Raw genomic sequence first — 17,516 nt, forward strand, 5'->3', positions numbered from 1 at the left:
GCCTCAAGCCCATTTCCAAATGTTCATCATTCATGGTGGAATGGTATTTGGACTTAATGATCTTCATGTAGGAAAAGACTGACTCACATAAATAAGTGGAGCTGAAAAATGCAGTCAAGGAGGTAGCACATTTCCTCATGTTGGGGTACTTTTCCTCTGTGAGTAAGTTACAGAACTATCCATGAGCCCTGAACTTCAGCAGTGAGAACACTCACAATCTCTGATGTCTTTCCACATTTGCTGGGTTAAATCCTGAGCCGTGGCTTCACAGCGCCGTGTAACTGTATGTCTTGACAGCGGCAGAGCTTTGATTGAAGATAATATCTCTGCCTTACTTTTAAAGTCTCTGAACAAGGAGTCAGCTGCTTCAACGAATACTTCTTTTACCATCTCTCCGTCTTGGAAGGACTTATTGTTTTTTAACGATGGCGTGACTCACCCGCAACGATGTTTTGGTGGCGGCTTTCGCTTTTGAAGTATGTTGAGTGAAAAATGACTGCTGTCCGGACAACTGGGATTTTAGTTCGTCCACCGTTCTCTTTCTCAGCTGGCTTTTCGGCGGGAAGTCAATGTCGTATTTTCCATGAACAGTCCGAAAATGCCGCTCCACATTTTCCCATTCCGTATGAAAGTAATATGTTTTGCCCCCTTACTCGGTCCTGCTTTCTCACTCATTTTGATCGCCATATGTTTTAGCAAGGGCTTAAAATCTGAGGTAATTCGCGGACTAGCGTGTAAATTTTGCTGCGTTTAGCGCCGTTGTTTACGCATGCACGGCGACCTAAAGGTAAAAATTCAGTTTTGAATGGTTGCCCTGTATGTCAATCAAGTGATAGGCTGACAAATGTTTTTTTTTACTGTCACGCTGCGATCGACCAGTACTACCTCCGCGATCGACCAGTAGATCGCGATCGACGTAATGAGCACCCCTGTTGTGGATTAAAAAAAAACGACCAAATGGGAGGATTTAATGACTATTAGCTGATTAAATACAACGCACAGTATAGGCTAGTTTGAATCGGGTAAGAAGGAATCAGTTTGTGAGGATAGAATGTTTGTTGTGTGATGTTCCACAGGGTTCAATGCTCGGACCATTGTTATGTATAAATGGTCTTTGCCATGTGCAAAAGCTCAATGAAATGCATCCAATGTGTTTTTTTAACAATAAAATTTGTTGAAGCAGCATTAATTGTTTTGTCAGAAGTGTAGAACATGTATGTGAGTATGCAGGGGCCCACTGTACTGCTCAAATACACCAAAAGGTGGCAGGTTTTATGGTATTTTTATTATTCATTTGTTTGCTGGAGGGTTGTTGTTGTCTGCAGCCTCCGGTGTGAACAAGTAAAGACGAGAGCCGAAAAAAAAAACTGTCAACGGGCCTCCACCAAACCGGTAAGTTGACTCAAAAGGTCGAAAGGGAGGTGGAAGCACAAGTGTGCAGGTAATGCAAACAGGTGTATCCCTGACAGGTGAGCTTTGTGCTCTCACCATGTTTGTGACAAACCACCACAGAAAACGGACCGGATGTTAGGACTTTTACTTTATTCAGTATTTAGGGCTCTGGATACCAGTACCATGGTTGCATTTGGCAGCACAGGCTGATGATTTGGCGACTCAAGTGTTGCAAAAACTGTTGGGAGGATGACATCCTGGCTCAGAGGACTCTCCCTGTGTCTCCTGGTCCCATGGATCTCTGGTAAGAAGTATTTTTATTCTATGTGTTAAGATGCATGTGTCCTACGGATCCAGGTCATTCAACATATGCTTTTATTCTCATTAATATCAGGATAATGGCAATCAAGTGTGTCAACAATAAGACTTGTTTGCTCCAATCATTAAAAAATTCTGAATAGGGTATCAGCGCTAAAGAAGTCCAAACGAAAGCACAGTTGAGTGTCAAAGCCTTTCAATAGCTTGAGCAAAAATAACAGTGGCGTGCTGTTCGCTGCCTGACGTATCAGGAAAAACAGGTTGCTGTTGATCACTTATAGTGTTGAGGAAAAAAAACAACATCTCAGTAATCAGTCACATCAACGTAGTGTATGTTTATATATGTACATTTCCTTCATCTCTAGAGGATTAAAATCAGGCTCATATCAATGAAAGTGGGCTTTGTTTGGCCACCCAAAAAGTTTTGGACAACATAGTCTGTTGTTTCTTTCGGACCAGCAATCAATTCAGGGCTATGCCCACCCTGTAAATTTGTTGATTTAAGAGTTCAGGATGAACAAAATTAGCCCAGATGGGTTGGGGGTGGGACTCGTTTGCTGTCCTTTAGTCTTTGTTTTACTTTCAAACAGAAAGAAAATTGGCAAATATGTTGAGTGTGAACGTTATTACCTGAGTTTTACAGTTCTCTGTGTGGATGGGCAACTAGATCCCACAATGTCTCTATCAATACTCCCAAAATGCCACGTTGGGACTTCCTAATCAGATAAGGTCCCAAAATTCAGATAAGGTCCGAAAAATGTTTTTGCTGTGGACAAAATATGCGCAGATATGTCTTATAACCGATATTTGGCCTGATGCACATCTATTTTTTTTCCACGCGTCAAGTCTTCGAGATAGACACAATGAGACCATGTGTTGCCGGTGAACGGGGGCGAGCCTCCCTTCACAGGAAATGCATGAATCATGGCCGCTGACGACACGAGCAGTCTCGTTCTCACCGCGCAAGGTTGTGAATCATTTGCTGTGTTCGTGTGTCCAAAGAGTTGCGTTTGAAGATGATACCAAACGAATACCAAGTGTATAAAAACCTCATTCTCATCAACGGCGATAGTTTTAAGCAAATTTTAAGCTGGATTCAGCGTTTTTCTTTCTTCCTCCACTCCAAAATAAATACAATAGGATCTACGCAGTGTATGTTTGCGTTTTGAGGTTCTCCAGACACCTGATCTGTACAAGGAATGACACCGTATCAGCCACTTACTGTACGTCTGTCGTTAATTCCGGCCCTGTCCAGACACGATGCGCTACGACAGGTTGTCTCGTGTAACTTGTCAAGCGGCATATCTTCGCTTGTATTGATAGCGCCACGTCGGTCTCTGCAACATAGAGCCTCTTGTCCCCAACGCACTCAGGAAAAAAAAAATCAAGACTTCCTACAAAGCAGCGCTGGGGCAGGAAAGCATTTCCTGACGATCAGAAGCAGACCTACATTTACAAATTCTCATTTTTGCTCCATGTGACAGTGATAGGGCGAAATCTGGCCCGCCGCATCATTTTACTCGCCCCACAAAAGCAAATCAAGCAGATCAAGTGCCATGATGCTAACTGAAATCCGAACCAAAATTTCAAATTGTCGTATGAAAACCACAATAACAGTTATTATTCTTTACTTCAAATTTGAAAAGTTGTCATTCACCAATTAGTTGTGCACTCTGTATGTAATATGTGGAGGGGATGAAACATTCTAATGGCTTCCTCAAATTCATAACGGCCCTCGAGAGGAAAGCGTTTACTACAATGTGGCAAAAAATGACTTTGACACCCTTGCTCTTTATGCTATTCCATCCTTTTCGTCGCGTGACCCTCAAAAGCCACCGTCGTTATTCGTTGCAGTGACTGGGGAATTTGTCAAGCGGCCGCCGAATGACTCCATCTACTCCTTGGCTGAAAAGGAGACGGTCCTGCCCTGCCATTTCCAGCCTGAGGAAACGCAGTTGGTGGTGCAAGTCACGTGGTACAGGGTGACCCCAGAGGGCTGGGAACAGATCATCACCGCTCATCACATTGACGGCCAGACTGGTAGTTACATGTGCAATGAAATGAACGTGTGTGTGCTTTTTCAACACAACAAAGTCAAATATTTTCCACGTTGGCAGCTTTTGGAGCCTGGTCTGGTCGTGTTCGATTCAACAGCAGCATCCCTACCGAGGACTCATCTTTAGTCCTCTTCAGCACAGACGTCTCAGATGAGGGGCGCTACACCTGTCACATCAATTCCTACCCTTTGGGAAACTTTGACCAAATAGTGAACCTCATGGTGTGGAGTGAGTATCTCATCTTTTTGCAAACGCCAATATGGAATCAAACAACTGAGCAGTTCCAATGACAACTGGTCTTGGGGAGTTGGACTGGATTGCATTTTCGAGTTGTCACGTGTGGTGGTAGGAAGGAGGCATCAATGATTCGGATTGGTTGAGACATTGAGAGAGCGTGACTATTGAGAAATAGCTGAAAGCAATCATGGCACAGGTGAAGCCTGTCAGTCGATTGATAAGGTGGACAAAAAAAAAAGCCCAGGATTCAAAATATCAACGTATTTACGAATCAGCGGTTCTTTCACATGACATTTCATAGTATTATTCCCAGCAAAAAAATTGAATATATATTTTTTACTGATGGTAATACAGGTATTAGAGGTGTCAAAATTAATCAATTTAACACCCAGCCATTTATTTTCTGATATGCTTCTGCTTACAAGGGCCGCGAAGCGAGCCGGGGTCTGTCCCAGCTGTAGGTGGGGAACACCCTGAAATGGTTGGTCGACGAAACAACAAATCAATTTGCAAATTGATCGTTAATGATTTGAATTGACTGTCTTTTCCTGACATTTAGGCAAACAAATAATCTAATAAAATCCCAAATGCTTTGGACATGAATGTATGGCGTCCCACAGGGGTCAATGTGAGATCCAATGTTATTCATAAATATTTGTTTATCTTTGCACACGGGGGGTTTAAATCAGGGGATTTTGTGGTGTTGCAAGCCGTGGGCCTATGACGCCCTTGTGAATAAAGGCCAATGTAATTGACATTTACAACAATAATAATAATAATAATAATAATAATACATTTTAAGCACCTTTCAAATCTCTCAAGGACACTTTACAGTCACAGACAAGCATAGGTACTATAATAAATAAAATATAATCACAAATACAATGCAATAAACAAAATACAATTATAAATACAAACAAGAGAGAGAGCTACATAGAAAATTGAATTTTAAATAGGTGGGCCTATGACGCCCAAAGTCAAAGTCCTTGAAATGATAGATGACACAAACTGGTTTTGGGCCATACTTATGAATTTGCAGTAACTTCTGTTCTCACTAACCACATGGAAAATTCAACATGAATAAAACTGAAATCATGACCCCCATCTGTAACCGAACGCATCCAGGTACAGATAGAAGGTGCAAATTTAGAAAGGGTGTAGGAATCCAACGGTGGTTTCTGTACAAATTAATAGATATTTTGATATGTTTCTCATTCAGCCATCCCCATCTCCTCTGTGGATCCTGTGATTCTGGTCGAGGGCCAGTCATATCGACAGGCAGCGTCGTGCCGCTCTTTGGCCCGCCCGGCGCCACAGCTGTCGTGGGACACCGAGCTGCACGGTCAGTCCATGAACCGTTCCTGGGCGAACGGGGCCATCACCACCCACTTCTCCTTGCACCCCCTGAGGAAAATGAACGGGAAGAAGCTAGATTGTCTGGTGTGGCACCCGACACTCACTGCGGGGCCGCGTCGGCACAAAAACAGGCTGGTCGTACACTGTGAGTAGGATCAAATTTGGGATGACCAAAGTGGGTTCCAAACATTGCTCAACATATATATGCCTTTTAGTTCCTCCCGATTCTGAGGTGTCGGGCTATAACGGGGACTGGTATGTGGGCCTGGAGCACGCTGCCCTGACATGCGTGAGTGGAGGAAACCCCAAACCGCAGAAATTCACCTGGGCAAGGTACAGTTATACCTGACAAAATATTGGATGTCCGTTGACTAAGCGTCTGGACGGTTGTTTTTCCCATAACTCCGAACGTGACTACACCGTGATATCAACATTGGCCTATAACTGTGACGCTGAAACTGATGTACTCTAGTCATTGTGTGCTTACTCACTTTGGAGGATGAAAATCAGTCATCGGGGTGTGGCCAATGCGGTTCGGTTTAACAGAAAACCATGTGTCACCTAAAGTTAGTCGTGTCAACTTGTTTTGATTGCATGCGACGTGGTAGTTGCTGTTCATTTGACTTCATTTTCACTGACCACACCCAAGCCTGATTACCTCTCGACTTGTTCAATCACGAAATAATTGTTATTCAACCAGTCTGACAAATTAGGGTCTGTCAAACGATCTCAGCAACAAAGTCAAAGAGGTCAGTTTTTAATGATTCAACTCTTAACTCATTCACTGCCAGACGATGTGCAAATATGTGTCATCTCCAGTGCCTGGGTTTTTGTTGTTGTCACTTAAACTGCAGGACTCACAGAATGTTGAGTTTTAGGACTACAGAAACATTCAATGCAGCGTAAGAAACCTTAGACTCTCTTCTTTCATCAGAAAAAAAGAATCTTCTTCTTTTCCTTTCGGCTTTTCCCTTCAAGGGGTCGCCACAGCAAATCAGTGTCCTCCATCTTTAGAGGTATGATCCGCATGTTTGTTTTGGCCAAGCTTTTATGTCGGATGCCCTTCCTGACACAATCGTCTGTATTTATCCGGGCTTGGGACCGGCACAAGAAGACTTATGTCCCTTTGTGGCTACAGACCAAGCAACTCGCTCAGTAAGAGCCTCCCAAACACAAAATAGTTATCGGCACAGCAACAATCACAAAAGCAAAACTATACTCACCATTTGATGACAATGCTCTGATCTTACCATGAAGTACCAAAGGTATTTATCCAGGATTAACAATTGAGAACAGATTCTCTTGCAATGCTAACCTGGCTGCAATCAAAATTTCGATTGTAGTGGAAAAAAAAAAGTTGAAAAAAGAATGAATTCCTAAATTATATCGGTCTGGAGTTATATGAGCTTGTAATGAGGGTGGCTGTCCAAAATACAATGGACAGTAATATGTACATACATATTGGTTCATATAGCACTTTAACAACAGGTGAAGCTGTAACAAAGCACTAACATGGAAAAAAAGGAAGAAAAAAACATTGCCAGAGGTCTAACCAGCGCTTTATCTGCAACACCCGCATGAAAAACAAAACTCGAACAAATTCGGGAATGGTGCTCCATGTCACATTTTTCAATTATGGAATAAATTCAGGAATAGCAGCGAATGAGTTAAAAAAACAAAAACTGGGTCAAGCAAGGCAGGCAGATTGACCACTCCAAATTGTCCCTAGGTGTGAATGTGAGATTGACTGTTGTACGTCTTTGTGTGCCCTGCGATTGGCTGGCAACCACTTCAGAGTGTCCCCCGCCTTGTGTCCGAAGACAGCTGGGATAGGCTCCAGCACCCCCCGCGACCCTAATGAGGAATAAGCGGTACGGAAAATGGATACGGAAAAATGGGTCAAGCATCAGTGGCTGATGACCACGAAGAAGAAAAGAGCTTTGTGACACGACAACAACATTTTAAGAAGAAGGGTGTGTGTCGTGTTACCGCTAGTGTAAATATAACAGCATTTGAGATAAACGTCAATCATCTCAGCGGTCAAACATGGTGGTGGTAGTGTGATGTCTGGAGCTGCTTATCACTTAAGGACCTGGACAAATTGCTAAAACTGATGGAACCATGAATTTGGCTCCTTACCAGGAAATGTTGAGAAAGAATTTTCAGCCATCCTCATGCTGAAGCTGACTTTGGTTTTGCTGCATGAAAATAATACAAAACACACTTCTGAATGGCTTTAAAAATGAATTGAAGGTTTTGGAGTGGCCTAGCAAAGGTCATGCTGTTGCATGACCTTTTGTGACAATGATGTTGGAAGATCGATCATGCTCAAAAACCCTCCAAGGTGTTAATGAATTAAATCATTATACAGGTACTTGGAAAACGTGTCCAAATAGACCCACAAAGATTCAAAAGTCTTATTGGAAGTTATAAAAGTCAAATGACTTTATTTGTTGCTGCTGACCATTTAGGGGGCAAGTAGAGCCGATCATAATATTCTGTATGGTAACCAGGGAACTTTTGGAGAAAAAAAACATTGAAATGTCCCGCACTGGAAATTTGGCCCTAGTGAAGTTTCATTGTTATTTTTTATTTTTTATTTTTTTTTATTTTGTAACGTCAACACGGTCGCCATAAAAACCCGTAAACAAGACTGTCAGCCTGCCGAAGTTCAGCGCGTGCACGCAGCGGGTCAAACCAGTTGGCTTTGTCAATAGCAGGCATCTGAAGCAATTGCTGGTGGTACGCCGTCATGTTTAATGGTTGCGCAGTTGGAAGACGGAGAAAAAAGGGAAAAGTGGCCCCAATTGAGAAGGGAACCGAAAGACAGCGAACGAGGAAGGAAGAGGAACAAAAAGGATGAATGTTTCATTGCCTCAAAATGACCTCAATAGTCATGAGAAAGATAAATATAAGGCTTGACCATCGGGACTTTGGGTTGTTCTGAACAATCGTCCTGTAAACCGTCAGTCCGACGAACGCCCCATTGCCAACTACATTTCGCCGCATAACGCCCGTCGGCATCAACTTTTCAGCTTAGAGCAAAAAGTCACAAGTTTTTTTCTCATCAGACCTGTTCCTTGTGTCAACCAATCAACTCCCCCCAGCCACTCATTTCTTGTCCAGGTGTACCTGAGACCAAGACACATCCTTTCACAACGTTTTCAACTTTTGATGCAACTCGCATCATCTACACTGTATGTGTTTGTGTCCGAGTGTGTGTGTGTGTCACCGCGTGGGCCTTTTAAAACCTTTTAAGAAGAGGAAGTAAAAATAACCAAGTGAAATAATGCGGTTGTTGCACAAGTGTTAAATCATATGTTGCAGTTTCCAGAATTATCCAATCACATTGACACGCATGTTCGGCGGGAGTCAACAACATCTGCGTCCATTTTTCTTTTGAGTGACCTCAAATCAATTTCAGCAGTTCGTTTCTTTGTTTTTTTTTTCTGTCAAAAAAGAAAAAAAAGGGTTTGTATTTTGCACGAGCACTGTTGAGACTATGTTCGAAAACCAATTTGGTCGAAAACCGAAACATTTCCCATTATAATCAATGCAATCAATGTCTGCTTTTTTATTTCGTATTTTGTATATTTTTTTGTATTTTGTATATTCTTTTGTATTTTGCATTTTGCATTTTGCATTTTGCATTTTGTATTTTGTATTTTATTTTGATTCATATTTTATTTTTTATATAATTTATTTATTTATTTTCTATTTTGTATTTTGTATTTACTATTTTGTTTTTTGTTTTTTGTATTTTTTGTTTTATTTTTATTTATTTACAGTAAAGTCTCGTTATATCGATATTCAAGGGAGTCTGAAAAAATATCGATATAACCGGGACTATCGATATATCCGACCCTGTTTGCATGTAATTTTCTCCGTGCGTGCATAGAAATAGTATCGATATAACCGGGACTATCGATATATCCGATATCGATATAACGAGACTTTACTGTATTTATTTATTTATTTATTTATGTATTTTTTATTTTTTTTTTATTTTTTATTTTTTATTTTTATTTATATTGTATTTTTTATATAATGTATTTATTTTGTATTATGTATTTTGTATATATACTATATATTTTTTGTATTTTTGTATTTTTGTATTTTTTATCATGATGGAGGACACTGATTCGCTGTGGCGATCCCTGAAGGGAAAGCCAAAAGGAAAAGAAGAAGATTGTCATTGAACAATACAAACATGTTAGCTCACAATGGACACAAGTAAGTGACTTATAAGGAAGTGGAGGGGAGTATAGTGGTGCATTCAGGTGGAGAACCCATTTTCGGTTGTAAACCAAGACGGCAAAAAAAACCCTGAAATTTTTGGTCAAAAACCGAATTGGTTAAGAACCGAGATGTTTGAAAACCAAGGGTTGATTGTATATGAGTTGAATGAGATAGGCCAATTCCCAAAACAGCCATGTTGCAGTTTTGAGAGGGTGTGCACGCTTTTGAAAACACAATCAGATTTTTAAAAATAGTTTTTTGTTTTAATCTACCTTTGAAAAAAATGCATTTTGTGGCATGTGAAGCTACACAGCGAGAATTTGTTTTGATGACTGTTGTTTCATGTTGCATTTGTGTTTGCAGACACGATAAGGCTTTGCCCGATGGTTTGGTCCATCACCCCAACGGAACACTGGAGTTCCGGCGTCCCCTCACCCTATCAGATAGCGGCACCTACCAGTGCGTGGCGAGGAATGAGGTTGGCGTGGGGACGGCAGAGGTGGAGATTTTCGTATCAGGTAGCCGTCGAGAGTTGACCACCCCCGACGCTGCTCAGCATCCTTCACAGACTTTTGACCACTTCCTTGCTTTGCCTTCCCACAGAGTTTCCAGAGAGGCAGATGATGTCGGAGAAGACGACGATGGTCGTCGTCGGGGTCATCGCTGTCGGGCTGCTCCTCATGATGCTGGTCATCATCATCACAGTCACCTGTCATCACAAGAAGAAGAACAAGAAGCTGAAGAGGGAACTGACCGAGAAGAAGTAGGAAGCGGGATTATCGCATTTCCGTTTTTTTTCGTGATCGTTAGTCAAAATTGGGTTCTTGAACGCCTCGCTTCTCGACCAATTCGGTTTTGGTTCAAAAATGTTGGTTTTTTTTATGGCTTGGTTTACAACCAAACTGAGCGCAACTGAATGCACCACTCGACTCCCCTCCGCTTCCTTATACGCGTGTCATTCCTTGTGTCGCATCTCATTGTGACAGATTTATTATTCTCCTTCCATCGTGAGTCGAGATGTTTGTATTGTTCAATCACGACAAAAAAAATATTGATGACATTGATAATAATCAAAAATGTTTCGGTTTTCGACCAAATCGGTTTTCGAACAGGTTTCTGGAACGGATTCTGGTCGACAACCCAGCTTTGACTGTATTTTATTTTCTTTATTTATTTTACTTTTTTTTTTTGAGAGGTTTAATTGTTTTAGTGTTTCAAAAAAGTATTCATTTTTCTACATTTTTATTGGTTTTAGTGTAATTTAAAGATAAAAATAAATCAATCCAGATGGCAAAATCCTGAAAAATCAAGGAAGGTAAACGAAAATCCTCCAAAGGCTCATACAGTCATACAAAAATAGAAATACATTTTTAATATTTAAAATGAGCGCCGAAAGACGACGTCTGATAGACAAAAACGAAAACAAAGGACAGTTGCCTAACACGAAACATGTTTCAGTTACTTTTCTCGTTTTCTTTCCTTTCCACTTTGTTTCAAAAACGAAAATGTTCTTTCAATTTCAGTTCCAATTATTTTGTTGACGATAATGTCCGCAAATTGGATGAATACGCGATACGGTTGTTGGAGAGAATCGCGGATCTCATTTGAGCATCTTTTCTTGTGCACAGGGAGGAAATAAGCACTCTCTCCTGGCAGGCTTCTTTGAGGAGGATCAACTCGGTCAGCACAGATGCAAGAGGAGCAGTAAGGAATTATTCTCGCCACAACTGCAGAGCAAACACAATGACATTTTTTTCTCGTCCGTCTATGCGACCCAGTTCTGTCTGGGAGACAAAAACCAGCAGATTGAGTCAGTGATTCTTTGTCAAGACATGAAATGAAGACATAATGAACCACTCGGGATGCGACAGAAAACGGAGAAGCCGCTTTGTTAATCTTGAGGGAGCGGCAAAAGTGGGAAGTTTTGGCAAATTTGTGCGCAAAATTAATCAAAGTGTGTCTGCTTGCTGTCATTGCAGACGGAGGAGAGCATCCCGCTGAGGGTGGAGGGAACCTTGTCCTCCCTTGGGGTCAGTCCTGCTCGTCGCAGTGATCAAACTTGATGTTGAATAAAAGACAGCGAATCATTTTCAGTTCACGTAGCGTTCCGCTCAAGAGTAAAACTGCCCGTGCAAGCTAGCTACTCATCCACCATTTTGTGATCTGCGTCTGTCTCCTGTGATGATAGGAGCTGGCCCCCAGCCGTGACAGCCATTCCACTATCATGGGTGGGAGGTCGGGGGGAGGAGATGGAGGAGGGGGAGCGTACGACTACCTGGGTCGGCCGGTACTACTCAACTCGCAGAAGGGCAGAGAGAGCCTCTTGGACCACGATGAGGTGAGCGAAACGTTGCACACGTTCTTGAATAACCATCAATTTGTCGCTATATGGTATTTGTTTAAAGGACAACCGACGTCTTCGGACAAGTTGTGTCCATAATTTGGAAAATGGCTTCAAATGACTTCTACTGAGCGTATTTTACAAAGATTCCACCGCATATAGCTATATTTTACGTTTTAAGACTTGCGCTGAATATTCCGGAAGTACTCTGGGAAAGAGTAGTTGAAGCTAGACTAAGAGCAGAAGTGAACATTTGTGAGCAGCAGTATGGCTTCATGCCAAAAAAGAGTACGACAGATGCAGTGTTTGCTTTAAGAATGCTGATAGAGAAGTACAGAGAAGGTCAGAAGGAATTGCATTGTGTCTTTGTAGATCTGGAGAAAGCATAGGATGGTGCCCAGAGAAGAGCTGTGGTATTGTATGAGGAAGTCTGGAGTGACAGAAATGTCAGAGCGGTGCAAGACGTGTATCATGACTGCAAGACAGTTGTGAGGTGTGCTGTCAGTGTGACGGAGGAATTCAAGGTGGAGGTGGCACTCCACCAGGGGTCAGCTCTGAGCCCCTTCTTGTTTGCTATGGTGATGGACAGGCTGACAGACGATGTTAGACAAGAATCTCCTTGGACCATGATGTTTGCAGATGACATTGTGATCTGTAGCGAGAACGGGGAACAGGTGGCAGAGAAACTAGAGATGTGGAGATATGCCCTGGAAAGGAGAGGAATGAAGATCAGTCACAGCAAGACGGAATATATGTGTGTGAATGAGAGAGATCCAAGTGCAAGAGTGATGCTACAGGGGGAAGAGATAAAGAAGGCGGAGGATTTTAAGTACTTGGGGTCCACTGTCCAAAGCAATGGAGAGTGTGGAAAAGAGGTGAAGAAGCGTGACCGGGCAGGCTGGAGCGGCTGGAGAAAAATGTCAGGTGTGATAGAAGGGTCTCAGCTAGGATGAAAGGAAAAGTGTATAAAACCGTGGTGAGACCAGCCACGATGTTTGGACTGGAGACAGTGCCACTGAAGAAAAGACAGGAAGCAGAGCTGGAGGTAGCAGAGCTGAAGATGTTGAGGTTTTCTGTGGGAGTGACCAGGTTGGATAGGATCAGGAATGAGTACATTAGAGGGACAACTCATATTCGAGGCTTTGGAGAGAAAGCCAGAGAGGCCAGACTGAGATGGTTTGGACATGTCCAGAAGAGAGAGAGTGACTATATCGGCAAAAGGATGCTGAGCCTTGAAATGCCAGGCAGGAGACCGAGAGGAAGACCGAAGAGGTTTATGGATGTGGTCAAAGAGGACATGAAGGTAGGTAGAAGAGGATGCACAAAACCGGGTTAGATGGAGGACATTGATTCGCTGTGGCGACCCCTGAAGGGAAAAGCCGAAAGGAAAAGAAGAAGCCGAATATTCAGGAAGTCTTGTTTTTGAGTTGGTGACGAGTCCGTACGTGACGTCACTAAATGACCGCCCTTAACCGTAAAAAAGACGCATTGTCGCGGTCCTTCCATCACGTCAATGTATTTTGCTGTACTTGTTTGGTCTGGGGACCTCGTGTTGCACCCAAAAGCCGCCAGAAGGCCAGAAGAGGGCGTCCAAGCACCACATAAGGAATTTATCAGCCTGTGTAAATGAAGGTGTCACTATTTTGTGCCTCTTTTTTTGGGTGAGAGATTTTCCCCCAATGTTGCCTCAAAATGGCACAAATAAATTCTTTAATCGATTGCAAACATGTGTGCTTTCCTCTTCAGAACTATTTGAATCATATTCATAACTGGATGTGTAACAAGAAAGCATATTATCTGGATCTGAAGCCATTGTTTTGATTCACTAGCAATGCAAGACATCTTGGTGTGACGTCACGAACTGGGGGCGGGACTTTCTCAAAATGCCCAATTCGCAGCTCAATTTTTTGCAGATTTTGGACACTTTAAGAAATTTTTATTGGCGTTTTGCATTTGACTAAAAATATCATACTGCGTGTTTTGGGTATTTCAGATGCTATAAAACGTTTTTCTGGTATCAGTTAAAAAACAAAAAGGTGACGTCGGTTGTCCTTTAAGTAGATGTTGTTTTTAGATTTTTATTTTCACAAATTTAGGAATGAAGGGCCATGCGTATTGTGTTTCGTTGATTGTTTTTATTGAGCAATGTACCAAATTTTCCGCACAGTAAGGCCCAACTAATAGCAGTCAATTTTCTCAAAAGCCGACAGTACTCTTTTTATTCAGACACGCCTCGTATCTAGATCAATATTCTGAGTTTTCGGGTGCAGTATTTTAAATCATTCGCTGCGAGACGATGTGCAAATGCAATAAAGTCTCGTTATATCGATATCGGTTATATCGGTAGTACTGCTTATTACGATACTCTTTCTATGAACGCAAGGAGAAAATTTACATGCCGCAGGATCGGATATATTGATAGTCCGGTTATATCGATATTTTTTCCGACTCCCGAGGATATCAATATAACGAGACTTTACTGTATGTGTCTACTCCAGTGCCAGCATTTTCGTCAATTTCACTCAAATTGCAGGACCCACATAATAATGAGTTTTAGGCCTACATAAACCTTCAATTCAGCGTAAGAAACCTTAGACTCTATTGTTTGATCAGAAGAAAAAGTTCATTTTCAGCTTACTTGGTTGTAGAGTTATCTGCATTGAAAGTGGGAGCGGCTGTACAAAAGATAATGCTGCCCCCTCGTGGGAGAGAAAAACATTGCCAGGAGTCTGACCGAAGCTTGGAAACGCACCCCAGCAAGAAAAAAAACAAAACCCGAACAAAATCATGCTTTTCAATTCCAGAATACATTCGGGAATGGCACTGAATTAGTAAAATATTCTGTCAAATGCATTGTTACACTTGCAACTGTTGTGAATGCTAACATAAATAACACTGTGTTGCATTGTATTCTCTTTAGTGTAACTCCATATAGTGGATGCTTAACGCAACTGCAGCCACTATTGTAGCTTCTATTCCATGTACAGTACTTTGTAATGCGGTATATATGAAAACAGTTTTAAAATAAGCCTTTTATTGAAGGTGCGCCTTGTAGTGTGCAAAATAGCAAAAATTCTGGAATATATGTTACTTTGAACATTGTTATATTACCTGTTCTTACAGTGCTTGTGTGTTAATACTTGTTATTTGACAGAATATCAGTCCAGGAGCACAAAGCTAATTCGCCGTTAGCATGTCAATGGAATTTTTACATTGACATTAGCACTGACTATTTAAAAACAGAAATACAAATACTAAATAAAAAAATATGCAATTATTGTTCTGTGTTTAATTTTATAAATCAATTCCAACTCTGGTGTCATTGATCAGTTTAAAGCACAGGTGTCAAAGCAAATCAAGCATCTCAAACCAAACTGGAAATAAAAAACATTAAACATTAAAATCCATTTACGTTGGTTTGTACATTTATAGGAGGGAACTTCCTTTCCGTGTCACGTCCCGAGACCGTTCACCATCAGATCCACTGAAATACTGGGGCAGCAAAACGACGAATGGTCACGTCCGGCGAGTTCCGTCAGGTCTCTGCGCCACCCCTCCCCGAGTTACTGCACTCCGTCGGTGACGGACAATGACGACGAGGTGGATGAAGGCCTCGGGGGTCCCGCCAGCCAGGAGCATCCTGACAACCGGGAAAGCCAAAGCAGTCTCTCTCAGGTGTCTGAGGCGCATAGCCAGAACCAACTCACCATTGGCACAAAGAGGTTCAAACCGGAGTTAAACCACACCGTGGTTAGCCCTCATGCCTCGCTGGTGCACAAGGTCCAGATTGTTTAGGTGGGAAGTTGCCCGCAAAATGCCAAGATGCTGTTTATTTGTCAAAACTGACAAGTGTTTACAGGACGTTTTGAAAACTATCTTGTACTCTCTGGACTCGAGGAAATGCAGATGGGACATTTGGAGTTTAGGATATTTTTTTCTGCTGTTTCTATTACAAATATGTATATATATTTTAACATATCTATTTTTATCGAGCATCTTCATCTTTATTAAGCTCATCGAATGGCTTGTTCTGTAGCCACAAGGGGACACAAGCCAGTGTCTTATTGTGCCGGTCCCAAGCACGGATAAATACAGACGGTTGTGTCAGGAAGGGCATCCAATGTTAAAAGCTTGGCCAAAACAAACATGCGAATCAAACCTCTGAAGATGGAGGACTGATTCGCTGTGGCGACCCCTGACGAAGCTGAAAGAAAAAGAAGATCTCTCGTATATCCAAATACAGTGAGACCTCAACTTACGAACTTAATTGGTTCACAGACAGAGTGTGTAAGGCGAAAAGTGTGTATCTCAAAAAGAAAATTCCCATAGGAAACCATTAAAATGGGAATAATCCGTTCCCGGGTTTCCATAAAATATACTTTTCAACTAAATAAGCCTTAAAACTACACATAACATACCTTATTCTATGTACAATAAATGTGCTATTGTATTGTAATGAAAGAAATACACTGCATTGTATCATAAAGTCACTTTATTTACATTTGTGATGGTCATTTATGGCTTGATGGAATGGCGTTGGAGGTCTAAGGTCAAAGGGAATTGCTGTTTGGAAAAAGAGGCGCATAACATGAGGACTGTAATTAAAGAAATAAACTGTGCTGTAAAATAAAGTTTTATTTACCTTTTTCATGGTCGTTGATGGCTTATGGAAGGAGAGTCACCTTCCATAAGGACTGTTGGTAACTTAACCTCTGGTGCTGTTAGGTCGTGTGCTCCCGCCGAAGATCACTCCGCTAGCCGTGGTGGGTGTGTATTATGAAAATAGTGCTTATTATAAGGTTTAATTTTCATAAATTTGACGTTTGTAAGACGAAAAGTTTGTAAGATAAGGTGTTTGTAAGTTGAGGTCTCACTGTATGTATGTTAGTGTATCTCTCTCTCCCTATCTCACCCTCTCCCCCCTCTATCTTTCTGTCTGCCTGTTTCTCTGTCTCCCTTTCCCTCTCTCTCTTTCTTTTTTCTCTCTCACTAGCTAGCTATACAACTAGCTATCTAGCTAGCTATTTAGCTCGCTATCCCTCCCCCATATCTCCCTCTCTGATTTCTGGATTATTGTCCTCCTTCTGCCATTGCAAGAATTCAAAATATGGCAAATAGAGTATAAAGTATTATTCTGTCTCGAGTGTGAACTTGAGACATGTTTTTATGATGATTTTTTTCCTTACAACATTAAGATTATATTTGAATGCAATTGATCCCCCAATTCTTTTAACTGGTATACTGTATTTTCTTTGCTCCTGCTGTTACAAATATGTGCCACAGCAGGAACCCCAGGCAGTGATGTACTGTATTTCAAATATTCTCCCCTAAGAAAAAGATTTGAATACAATTTGGCGAAAACAGGGTTATTTTGGCCATAAATACGTTGAAATATTGTCTGCTCACAACCGTTCTTTGTCTTCAGCGTCCTTTAGTGGCGTACTTGGAAACTGCACGAAATCTGACAAGACTAATGCATACGAGTTCAAACTGACAAACGTTGCATCACGGTTCAATAATCACACTTAAAAAACATTTGTGTCGTGTGCCTGTGTATTTGATTTTGACCCAGTTTT

General features: G+C 41.6%; 1 protein-coding gene across 1 annotated transcript; it reads left to right on the forward strand.

Annotated features, from left to right (window-relative positions):
• Window positions 1–1,418: 1,418 nt before the first annotated feature.
• LOC148902231 (nectin-4-like) lies at window positions 1,419–17,475 on the forward strand. Its single transcript, XM_088990577.1, has 11 exons — window positions 1,419–1,696; window positions 3,565–3,750; window positions 3,828–3,995; window positions 5,224–5,505; window positions 5,576–5,693; window positions 9,963–10,117; window positions 10,203–10,362; window positions 11,228–11,303; window positions 11,579–11,629; window positions 11,788–11,937; window positions 15,373–17,475. Exons 1-11 carry the CDS (start codon window positions 1,642–1,644, stop codon window positions 15,733–15,735), a joined length of 1,764 nt encoding a protein of 587 aa, XP_088846703.1. The 5' UTR covers window positions 1,419–1,641; the 3' UTR covers window positions 15,736–17,475.
• Window positions 17,476–17,516: the final 41 nt, after the last annotated feature.

The sequence above is a fragment of the Hippocampus bargibanti genome, linkage group LG02 (assembly GCF_051943395.1).
Source record: "Hippocampus bargibanti isolate YZ-2025 linkage group LG02, ASM5194339v1, whole genome shotgun sequence".
NCBI classification, from domain to species: Eukaryota; Metazoa; Chordata; class Actinopteri; order Syngnathiformes; family Syngnathidae; genus Hippocampus; species Hippocampus bargibanti.